Raw genomic sequence first — 12,594 nt, forward strand, 5'->3', positions numbered from 1 at the left:
TATTTTATTGTGTTTTTTCTTTCCCATAGTTGTTTTTTGTTTGTTTGTTTGTTTGTTTTTTAGTTTAGTTTTTGTTTTTCAGTAGGTCCTGGCTAAAAGTCTGAAGGAAATAGTTTTGGTTTTTTTTTTTCTTAAAAATTCACTCCAATTCTGTTCAGACAACAAAAGTCTCTTGATACATGATTTTATTTTTTTTACACAGTAAGAACATTAGAGTCCTCAAAAAAAAAAATGCTTTGGTGGGAGGGGGGGGTATTGTTCTCCAGCATTTAAATAAATGTGTGTCTCCTTTTGTTTCTGTGCATTGCTGCCTCCTCATACTGCCCGGCACCACGGGTTGTTTCATCTGTGAAATCCTGAAGGAAGGTTTTCTTTGTTAACCTACGCTTCTGCTACTGACACAGCCAATTCTGCCAGAGCAGATCCAATATAGAGAGGATCAGCCTCAAAAGAGGGGCAGCAGTCTTTAATAGGAGGGGGAAATATGTGGGAGACGTGGAGCAGAGGGGCTGAGCTCCCAGGTCACCAGGGGAAAAGGGGATCCACAACCGTGTGTGCAGCCTCACGGTGATGGATGGCTGTGATGGGGAGCACAAGGAGTGGGGAGGGATGGCTGAGCCTGTGGAGATTTTATGTTTCTACTCCATTCTGTCATACCACTTATTTTTCTGTAAATAAGGGATTTAAATCCCTAAGGCTGTCCGTCCACCCCTTCCACTGCATCAGTTTTGGCAAGTATAGTTAAAAAGAGGAAATTGCGAAGACCTTCCACTTTTTTCTTAGAAAATGTTGTGTGTTTCTCTACTGATATTAGTACTAAATCAGGGTTACCTTTCATTTAGATTTCTTATTGCAAGGCATGAACAACAGCATGGGCCAGGATTCCCAGAAGACATTTACTTTGCCTCAGGATCAGACATTGGGACCATGTTATTTACACATTCATATTTAAGGAGAATAAAGCACGGAGCAGTTAAGCAGCAGTGCAATCAGTGTGCAGGGATAGATACAAGCCAAGCAACTGGATGGGATGTCTTGTCTCTCTGTCACAAGTAACTACTGTGGAATTTCTCATTAGCATACATAGCTGAAAGTGAATTCTGAACTTATGTGCAAACAGAAATAACTTTCTGCCTTTTTTCTTTAGGAAATGCAGTCGAACTTTCTAGAGAGTAGTTTGAAATGGATTGCTTGCATTTTGAAGGCATATTATTGAAGCTCTAGAGCCCTTTTTGATCTTGGATCCTTTCTTTTAAACACTGTTTCCAACTGAAAATTATTAGTAATTCTGTGTGAATTGCAGCTGAATCACTAATTAACTTTCAGAGATTTTATTTCTTGTGTATTTGTGCCAGTACAGTGCACTTTTTAACAATGCAGCAAATTGTTTTTACTCTGTGCCTCTCTATGCCCCTTAAAAACATATAAAGGAGTTTTAGAATTATTGAGCTGTCAAATCTCAGGTAATGAATGAGAAGAACCAGCACAAAATCTTGTCATTGTTTAAGAAATCCCAAATAATTAATGGAAAGAAGTGACAGAAGTTCTTCTATGATTTAAGAGCAAATTCTTAATTGTGTGACTGAAGAAACTTTAAAATATGTCTGAAAAAAAAAAAAAAGCAAGGATGCTGCTTAATTGCTTAATTCCAGTTCAGTCTTCTTCTGAGCTGCATAATTTGCAATTAAAGCATTTCCATTTTTTGAGGAACAGATTCCTCATCCACAACATACCTGTTCTGCATTCATCTCAAAAGGAAAAGTCTTCTCGATTCCATTGTGGGCACGTTATAGTTCCACACTCCGCATGCCTATAGCTGGCATGTGTTGGGTATTATTTATCACTCAGAAGACTTTGTGAACCACAGGTTAGGTTTGGAGAGGGAGGGCTGTTTCTTTACGTTTTGCTACACCATCTGACCAAGTTCTGCTTTACCTGCTCAGAGCAATGCCTTTGCTGCTGCTGTTTTTCAGGTGACCGTCTCAGATGGAGGCATGTCTCCCAAGCAGTCCTCGGTCTGGGTGGTGGTCCAGGTTCTGGATGAAAATGACAACAAACCCCAGTTTCCAGAAAAAGTCTATCAAATCAAGTTGCCAGAGAGGGACCGTAAGAAAAGAGGGGAGCCAATCTACAGAGCTTTTGCTTTTGACAAAGATGAAGGCCCTAATGCAGAAATCTCGTACAGCATTGTGGATGGAAACGATGATGGGAAATTTTTCATTGATCCCAAAACAGGGATGGTATCTTCCAGAAAGCAGTTCACAGCAGGGAGCTACGACATCTTAACGGTAAATGTGCTTCTGTCAACATACAAATCCATACGTGACTGACTTTAAAAACAGATGTTGTTGTATGTAGAGTGATACATGACTCTGTTTAATCTGTGATTTATGTGTAAGATCTGAATGTATTAAGAAACCTCTTACGTAAAACTACGAGCAAAAGTAGATTCTGAGAGTTTCAGGCTATTGCACATGCTGAATTATTCTCAGACTGTTCAGAATTAGCTTGCAGATTGTTGACAGGAGTCATTCTCTCAAACACACGAAACTGAAGATGAAAAGCTTGTGTGCTTACAAAATTACATAATGTTGAACTGGGCTAATAAAGCTACAGCTGGATGTTCAGCTTTTTTGTGGACACAACTGCTTGCCCTCATGGAACCATACTTTCATTATTCATGTATGGAAGTGTCAGGGGAGTACCAGGTTTCTGTATGAAATTGTGCTTTTGGGTTTAAGTATGGCAGCAATTTCAATTAAACTATGTAGACAAGATCAAAGACAAGAAGATGATGTTGTTGATAACATAAAGAAGTACTGGGCTTGTGTGTGTACTGTTTGTCTACAGAAGTAAGCTGAAGTTGTGTATAAAGAGCTCATTAAAACTGTAGAAAATAGGGGACAGAAAGTTGTCAGAGTTCCACAGTCAGACCCATGTCATTTACAGTTCTCTACTGGGAGACCTTCATAGGGGTGGATACTATGACAGGGAAATAAAAGTGTAGGTATCAAAACATTGAGAGATATTCAGATTCTCAGAGGTCAGCACCCATTGGGTGCGTGATTTTCACTGTGCAGAGATGGAAGTCTGGGGTCTGGCCCTCTTTGTAATGTAACAGCTGCAGGTCTTCTACCTCAGCTTCTTTCCCCTGAGGGCCTTGCTGAGCGGAGCAGGATGACAAGCATTAGCACCAAGCCCACTTAACACATTTCCACAGAAAGAAATAGGCTATGGTATTTCAGGAAAATATTTCCCATTTTTAACAGGCGTAGTAACAGCACTTTTATACACCAGTGGTTCTATATAGCCAGAAGCATTTACTTTAGTTTTAAAAGAAAAATCTTTCACACTCCTAGGGCATAGATGTTATTCATTGAAGCACCCATTTTGTAACCTACTTTCAGCCCTGTCTTATCCCTCAGTTTTACACTGGTCATTTTCTCTTGTCTCTGCTAAAACCATAAAGCATGTCAGGCAAATACTGAGTCTTTCCATTCCTCTAGCATACATTGGAATATAAAGAACTAGAACCAAGCTGTGCAATTTTAGCAAACACAACTGAGAAGAGAAAGCAAGAACATTAGATACGGAGAAACTGTGAATTTTATTTGCTTGGAAAAATGGAGGAAAGGATCTGGAACATATTTGACTCTGCATTAAAAATGCTGATTTAAGTAATAAAAGGAAAAGACATAGACCTGTTGGAGTGTGTCCGGAGAAGGGCCACAAAAATGCTCCAAGGGATGGAACATTTCTCCTAGGAGGACAGGCTGAGAGAGCTGGGGCTGTGCTGCCTAGATAAGACAATGAGGTGACCTGATAGCAGCCTTTCAGTATTTTAAGGTGAGCTACATTAAAGAAGGAGACAGTCTCTTTACTAGAATCTGTGATGATAGAAAAAGGGGAAATGGTTTCAAGCTCAAAGAGGGTAGATTTAGGTTAGACATAAGGAAAAAATGTTTTACACCGAGAGTGGTGAGGCACTGAAACAGGTTGCCCCAGATCATCTTGGAGAGGAGGATCTCTACATGGAATGTATCTCCCAAAGGCCTCCCATCAGCAGTTCTAAGTCAAAATATTTCTATTTGAAATCAGAATTTTCAATGAAAAGTCAAAATGTAATTGAAAAAGATTGAGAACTGTGAAATAAGCACTTATCTCCCTCTTGTTTACTTGAGCTTTACAAAAAGGATTGGAAACGCCAATTTAGAAAAAGGTATCTTCTTGTTATAGAAGTAGATCTGAAATACCAAGCTGGAGTGCTCAGTCTGGGTGCTGTTTTCTTTACAGATAAAAGCAGTGGACAATGGCCGGCCTCAGAAATCTTCAACTGCTCGCCTCCATATCGAGTGGATCAAAAAGCCCACGCCCTCACCCGTGCCTCTGACTTTCGATGAGCCCTTCTACAACTTCACCGTCATGGAAAGTGACAAAGTGACAGAAATAGTTGGGGTGGTCTCTGTGCAGCCATCCAACATTCCTCTGTGGTTTGACATTGTGGGTAAGTGGGGGACCGGTATCATAGAGAAGAAGCCATGCGTGTGGATGTGGGGTTTTGAGAGTAAGACAACTAACCATGAATGGTCCCCCCAAAATTAAAACCACTTTTTTAAAGCTGAAATGAAAATGCTATTTATACGTGGTGATAATAATAATAATAATTTTCCTGCTTTTGTTATGACTCCTTAGCTAAGCTGAAAAAAGCGCTGTATGGCTGAATTGTTTTTTTTCATAGTATGTTATTTACTGCAATCTTAATGTTGTCTGTCATTTAAATTCTATTGTCATACTTTGCTAATCTCATTTCTAAATGTATTTATGGTACTTAGACTTGCTGTCCCTCATTTCTCTCTTTCTTCACCTTTTTTTCTGCATTCTGTTCTTTTTTTTCTGCTTCCGACTGCCCTGCTTCAAGGTGGCAAGCATGCTCGAGAGATGTTCTATATTCTACAGACAGCTTGTGGGCAGAACTGTTCAACAGAAGGTACCCTTAGTGCAAACACATTTGCTAAAATACAACTATCCAGGCTGCCTTTTATTTTTGCAAGTTCTTTGAGACAATTTATATTACATCTTTCATAAGTGCCTGTGACAGGATGCAATGTGACACATGGATGTGCTGTGTTTCTTTCTATGACAGCTTTTACCGTATTTGTGTCCAATTATTATCATTTTATTCACGGATTTTCCGCAGTTTATCACAAATAATGAATTCCAACTTTTCACAGTCCAGTGCCATCCATTTAACTGTGAAACAGAATGGGATGCATCGACATATGGGTTACAAATGGAGCCACCAAAAGTTTGTCTTGAATGCAAGCTGAAAAAGAGAAATGCGTTTTGATGTGAGATTTCAACCACAAAATTGCCACACGGAAAATTGCTTACAGAAACAGGGGGAGGAAAACTTAGAAAAGAGGAGGAGAAGCCATGGAAGCAGTGTTATTAAAATCACAGGGAAATGTAGTTAAGGATGTAGCTACCAGAAAGACACGGAATAGAAGTTCTCGCTTGGTTGCCACAGGGAAACAGGAATCGATATTCCTAAGCATTGCTTCCCTACTTCTTCTGCCAGTTCAGTTATGTCATTTAAAATAACTCATTTAAAATCTCCAAACTGAGGCTTTCCCCAGCAGCACAACAGCCCTGCAAAGTTGCTGCACTATTTTAGTATTTGCCAATACTTGTAGGTAGTGTTTGTGTACCTTTGGATGTCAAACACTGCATCTGCTCGAAGTGGTGTTATTTAAATGAAGGGTTATAAAGCAAACACAGTATGAAAGATTAGAGAAACAAAAGCCTTTGCCACAGACTTAGCAGAAAGGATGCATCAGCGTTCTCTGTTTACAGGGATTGAGCCCAGCTTCCATTTCTGCACAGCTATTTGTGGATGGGTTTAGCCAACAGGAAGGGCAGGGACCGCAAGAGAAAGGCTCTGTCAGAGTCATTTTCATCCACCTTTTATTACCAGTTTGTGCAGATGAAAGACAGAAGCAGCTGCATTTCCTCTTTGAATTTGTATCAAGGTTTCAGGTGCCAACCGCATTAAAATTAAACCCAAAGCTATTATCATGTTCCGGGGTTCCTGCTAGCCTCTGGGGAAGGGCAACATATGTTTCCCACTGCTTCCCTTCCACTCCCTTGGCTATTTCAGTATGCTACATACAATTTATTAGCTAATGTTTACATTCCCTTTTTCTTCCTTGCTGACCCTAACTTTCCTCCCAGGAGAAGTCTGTGTTTATTGACATTATTGACAATTTTTTTCCCATTTGAACCTTTTGCTGCCCTCCACACCTTTTGGTCTTTTCCTCAGTGAATTCACCAACTCTCATTAAAATGCTGCCTGTGTTAAGCACCGAGAGAAGCCCCCATTCTTCAGCTGCCTTCTTTTACGTTGTTAGTCTCATTTGCAATCTAGCAACACCTCGTAATAACATTTTGTGTTTTCCTCCCAAACAGAGATGATAGGGAGGACATTCTGAACTTTAAGCCTTTAATTTTGTCAATGAATGTAACCTTTATGGCTAAAATAGTTCAAAATGGTCTGGAAGATTTTGGCTATTCAGACAATCCTAATGGTTTCTTTACAGGGTCAAGGACACAGAGTTCCCCTAGACTTAATGAGAAGTCAATGACCCCAGCCATCCAGTTCAGTACTGTTACCATATGAATGTTGTCATTAAATATCACTGCTGTTATTATCAGCTGCATTAGCAACATTTCCTACTTCTTCAGTAGGAACAGCCAGCAACCTCAGGCATGAAGGCTGTTCAGGCACTCAGCACAGAGGCTGCAAGGATAAAGTCCATTCTGAGAGGATTGCAGACAGTGTTTCACATTTGGGTTAACGTTGCTGCCTTCAGTCATTGTTGGTATCAGGAACACTTCTTGTTTTGCAATACCAGCATGTAAGAAAATGAGATGTTGATACTTTTCTTTTGTGGGAACATGAGGAATTTTTCACTGGCCCCATCCCTGGAGGTGCTCAAGGCCAGGTTGGATGGAGCCCAGGCAAGGTGGTGTCCTTGCCCACAGCAGCAGGTAGAAACTGGTTGGACTTGGAGGCCTCTTCCAAACCAAACTGTTCTGTGATACTAGGACTTGTGTCTAGTGCCAAGAAGTCCCATGAAAGATATAGGTTAGAAGGTAGTTGTAGAAAGCTGTTCAGGAGTGCTGATGCAACAGAGGATTTTAGTGCTGCTGTCAAGCCTAGACTTGAACCTTCTCCATTTGGTGTTTTGTAATTTTGGATCTCTGTGCACAGTTCACACTAATGTCAACAGAAGCCATGAAGGCTTATCTAGTGGCATGGTTTAATACAGAGTTTGCAGGTTGACCTTTATTTGTATGACCTTTTCACACTGAATGTGATTTGGAATTCCAGAGGACCTTTTTTGTGCATAATTTACACTTTCTTTGAGCTCAAGAGGAAAGGGTGGCTGAAGATTAATCTTTCTAGGCTGCTGTCAGCCTAACTTCAGCATGTAATTTGCACCTACAGTGTATGCTCCTAAAATAACTACTTCAGCTCCTGAGCTAATCTAAGATAGAGGAAGGTGCCTTCCAGGCAGGGAGATCATCTTCCCTCCACAGACCAGACAGGGAGAGAACCTAGATGGTTATTTGTTTTTTTGGGAATGATTGAGATGTCACACCTGATTTCTGTTTTCAGAATGCATTCAACGCCATTCTCAGTTCATGCAGATCTCACAGTATGAAAGACATGAATGCAGGTTGTTTCAGTTGTGTTAAGTTTATTCACTATTTTATGAGAAAAGATAAAAGAATGATAAAAGAAGCTCCAAAAATAAGTCACAAGATATTTATGTCTTACAGGTAAATTATGCCCTCTGTCTTTTCCTTCCTTTGTTAGTGGTGGGAATGGTGTGATGATTACTTTGACCATTGGAGCTAAGCTGCATGGTGCTGGTTTTTGCTTACATAGCATGTTGCACAACATCTCTCTAATTCTACAAAATGCCTCCATTGTTCCTTCTTCCCCCAGCCAAACTTTAAAGTACGTCCAGACTCTTTTATCAAGGGTGCTTAAATGACAATTACTTTAAGAGCTAATAATTTTAATTAATTGTCCATATAATTCACAGTTCTGCAAATGTTCATTCATATCAAAATTGTGTATGTCCTTAGCCTCCTTTGAATTATCTCCTCTGAGAACTAACTAAAATACCTTCTGATTTCTTTTCTGCTTTTTTTTTTGCCCGTACCTTCAGCTTCTTAGCAGCAACCCAAAGCTTTGACTCTCCTTGCAATAGCTTTATCTTTCTGAAAATTTGCATTCTGCAGTATTTTATTCTTCTGAGCATGATATATTATATAAAAGAATACATCTTTGCATTTTATGTTACTAATATATATTATGGCATGGTTATCAAAAGTTTGTAGTTGAATTAATTTTTCTTGAGGCAATCAGTAAGTTTATTTAGTATTTTAGCAAACAGAAACATTTGAAATCTGGCCCTTGGTTTTTTTTCCTGTAAACCCTTGATGCACTTTAGACTTGTTCTTGAGAGTCAGGATGAATTTGCTTTCTGTATTTTCCTCTGATTCTCTGCTCTGAGCAAAGAAGAATTGTAGCAATTGGTCCAATTCATCATCACTGTCCTTGGTGTTGTTAGTTTACTATGGGGCAGGACAAGTAAGAATTCCTTCTGCTCTGAGAAAATCTGTTCTGGAGCGATTTTCTCTGAATTACATTGTCTCTTGTATTTCTCTTTGCCTCCACTCTTCCATCATGGCAAGCCAAATGACACTTGTGTGAAGATCTCAATATATTCTGGCTTTTTAAAGTTTGAACATGTAGCTTCAATGTTCTTTCCTATCTGCCAGTGAAAGAAGAGTCTTGGTTTCAAGAAGTCCTGTAGAATTCACTGTAATTTGTCTTGACGTCTGAGACCCAACAATTCTGCATGTTCACAGTCAGCAGACATTCCTTAGGTATATATTCAATCCCACTCTTTTGGATCATTCCACTGGAAGAGAGGGGAAGAGGCCCTTAGATGGGACTTGTGCCTGCAAGTCCTCCAGATTTGCAGGTATCTTTTCAACTCAGAGGAGAAAGTGGTTTCTCACAGCAGGATAATGCTGTCTAAAACTGCATATCAACAGCTAGGAGGAACATAAATAGGCTCAGCATCCTACCAGAAACGAACTCCATCTAGAAAGAGTGCTACAAGAAAACACAGTTGCTTGCAGCAAATACAATAATCAAAATACAAGCAGATTATGCATGAAAATGAAACATATTCTGGAATTCAAAAAGGACAGAAATATATTTGCGCTGTATCTTGCCTTGGGCAAATTTGCCAGTTGATGTCAAGAAATCCCTTTTAACAGCTCAGAAGGCTTTTCTTGTCCTGGCCGTTACACCAGATGTGCTAAGCTTTATATCAGAAGATCCACTCTTGCTCATCAGTAAGATTGTATACCATTTTTTCTTATCCATCTCTTTTTATAAAAGGAAAATTGTTATTTCTATCTTGCAGTTTTTTGGGGTTTTTTTACAGAAGAAAAGTAGGTTCATAGTGACTATAAAGCTAAGAAATGAGATAAGAAATCAGGTGACACTCTAGATTCAGAAAATGTAATCAGTGCTACTCTATAAGAGCACAGTGTGGATTGTTGAATCAGATTCCACTTCTTGAGACCACCTTTTTGCCCATACTATGGCATCTCTCAGGCTGAGAATCAGGGCTGTGAAAATCGTGAAGCTATAGCAAGGGTCAGCAAATAATAACTTTTGTACCAAAGGCTGTTTCTGCAGCCATCCCAAGTTTGAGAACATCTGGAGTTGGCTAAAGTTATATTGGAAAATGCTATATAAATGACAACATGCTTTCAGATAGCGTAAAAATCTCCTGGTTATGGAAATTTAATGCTTCCGCAGTTTATTGAGGAGCATAAAGTTCAGTCTCAAGAAAGTAAGGCTGGAAATCATTTCATTTCACTTTAGATGTCCAAAGTGAAGACATAAATATCTGCAATAGCTGTCTTTTGGGGTCTTAACAGTCAATTAGACAGGCAGAACACTTTCTGGGTTAATTTATATCATCCAAACACAATGTGTATTTTCACCCAAGGATGGCACTGGAACTAGATGGGACTTTTCCCAACCTTAGGGTTTCTGTTTGTCATGGTATTGTAAGGGAAGTCTTTACTTTAATGTACCAACATCACATCTTAGCTGGCAATAGTACTGCAGACAACAGTTAATTCACATCTCCCTTTGGCCATTCAGTGTCAAAATGCTTTCTTAGGTCAACCTGAATAGCCCCTTTGCCATTTCAGTTAACTTGCCTTCTTTATCGTTATCTGTTCCAAAGTGACCAAGGATCTTAAAGTGCTTTGCCTTCATTTGAATTAATTCTTTCCTAATGCAGTTTTGAGCACATCAGCAAGGACAGCTTATACATATCTTGTATCCAAAAGCAGGTTTTATGAGACAGTGGAAAGAAAAGCATGTACCACATACTACAAAATGGAATCCTTATACCACTTCCATCCCAAGACTGTGATTGAGGAAAATGTGAACTGGCCAATAGTAACATTATTGAAACCCATACTGCTGAAGTTTACACCAATGCAAATAAACTTGCTTCAAATTGATTTGGAGTTACACAGCAGCATGATTTTGAAAATTCAGGTACCCCAGAAATGTGTGAAGCTGCCACCTCCTCATTTCTCACTAGCTCCAGACTCACACCTCCGTCTTCCATGTGAGCACCCTTTGGAAGGAAGTTGCTTCAAGTGGAGTTCCCAGATTAGTTCAACTCCACAAGCTTTTTATAGAAAAGTCTTGTTTGTTTTTATACAGCTCCTTTTTCTCTGTACCCATCTTTCAAAGATAATTCTGCTGGGGGCTTCACAATAGGCTTGAGGTAGACTTTACATATTGGTTCTTTTAGCCTGTGAGCCTACATTTATACCAAATTCAGTAATAATTCTTGAGTAATTTAGAGGCATTCATTATCTGAGATGCTGTTGTGAGGGCATATGAAGGCTTCTCAGCTTTCATATGAGTGTTTCTAGACCACATTTAGTAGTTTAGATGAGGAGAAGAACCAGTATCCCAGGCAAGATGAGAACTTCTTCCCAGAAATTCAAGCCCTGACTTCTTCACTGTCAGTGGCTAACCATGGTCTGTTGAAATGTACCAGGCTGAATAAAGAATAAATCAGGATTTTACTCCGGAAGAGATCATAGCCACAAATCTCACACGAGTTCTTTTCCTCATCTCTGTCTCAGTGTTTGATGCAGTTTCTGCATTGCTTAATAGAGAATGAATCAATATGGATTAAAGTGCATTGCCTAGTCTGTTACAAGTGTAGGCCAGAGTAAGGTGGTTGGCGACCAAGATTTATTTGCTTGTGATTAGAGTGATCTGGGAGATGTATATGCCATATAAAAAGCACCTATTATGCTGTATTCAATTCATAATTTATGGGAAGAGTATTGTGCATTTAGTGAAAATATCTTCAGAGATTGGGTTATTTGCAACACAGATGTGTGTTGCCCTGCAAAACCTGCAATAATCCAGCAGAGGAAGGGAATTTAAAACCTTGATTATTAATCCTCCTCTTTTCCTTCTTGGAATTTCTAAAGGCAGGGTTTCTTTGGATGTGCATGCCAGTTGATAGCATATAATTTTTGACTGCTCATTAGGATGATTATTAAGCATCTTGAAGTATAGGCTTTCACTTTGTTTTCATGGTTATCAGTATGAAACATCCTCTTTGTGAAGTGCCTACTGTCCCAAGGCTAGCTTCGTTTCAGCTGAGATTTCCTCGCAAGAATCTGAAATTCACTTCTTCAAAGGAAGCTTTATTCAGTGTTGGTTTTCATGGTTCAGTTTTTCTCAAGTAAATCAATTTAAAACTTTACTTGAGAGCTGGCATCTTTTTCTTGCAAACTTTAAAAAAGAAAAAAAAAAAAAAGAAGAAGAAAGAAAACCTGAGTGTATGATCAATGTCCACATACCTTGGTATTGCTTAAATGTCAAGAACAATTACATTTTCCTTCTAGTGTCAAATAGTGTTAAATATATATATCAATTGAGAAAAAAGTAGGCAATTTGGGCTTGCAGAAGGAGGTTAGGGAATAAGCAATGTTTCTATCCTCATAAATCACAGCAGATCCAGTGTCAGTGTTTTCCTGGAGAACCACAACAGCATCTGTTAGGCTCAGAGCTATAAATATGTATGCACATATATTCAGCACAGGGAAGCCTGATGTCAAGTCTGAAATGATCATGTTTGGATTTTATTCAAAGGGCAGAAGTTCACCAGCTCTTCCTTTGCTTTGCATAGATCACTTGTTCTTATATTCCTTCTCCCTCTTTCTTCTTGCACTCCCAGGCAGATCAGGACAAAGCAGTGCTTCTTCCACCTTCCACTTTCTTTGCAGCAACTTGTGCCAAAGAAAGAGAGGAATGAGAATTTCTCTGTGTTATGGAATTCAGGGACTACAATTTCATCTTGTTCAGCTGCAGAGATCCCCCTATATCTGCAGCTTCTTGGAAAGCCCACACCTTTCTCCCCTCACCAAATGCATGACTAATTGTCCTGGCTGTGG

At 39.3% G+C, this 12,594-nt stretch overlaps 1 protein-coding gene across 3 annotated transcripts in view; it reads left to right on the forward strand.

The window, feature by feature from the left end:
- FAT3 (FAT atypical cadherin 3) overlaps positions 1-12,594 on the forward strand; it is a 313,352-nt gene that overhangs the window by 208,237 nt on the left and 92,521 nt on the right. For 2 of the 3 annotated variants that reach the window (XM_065729981.1, XM_065729982.1), the window contains exons 4-5: positions 1,974-2,288; positions 4,294-4,504. In XM_065729981.1, the coding sequence (XP_065586053.1) occupies positions 1,974-2,288; positions 4,294-4,504 (526 nt within the window). Of the gene's footprint in view, positions 1-1,973; positions 2,289-4,293; positions 4,505-4,918; positions 4,988-12,594 lie in introns of all 3 variants that reach the window. The other variant, XM_065729980.1, reaches the window with a different exon arrangement.

The sequence above is a fragment of the Cyrtonyx montezumae genome, unplaced genomic scaffold, assembly GCF_038088225.1.
Source record: "Cyrtonyx montezumae isolate F1298 unplaced genomic scaffold, pur_monq_1.0 scaffold_12, whole genome shotgun sequence".
Lineage (NCBI taxonomy): Eukaryota > Metazoa > Chordata > Aves > Galliformes > Odontophoridae > Cyrtonyx > Cyrtonyx montezumae.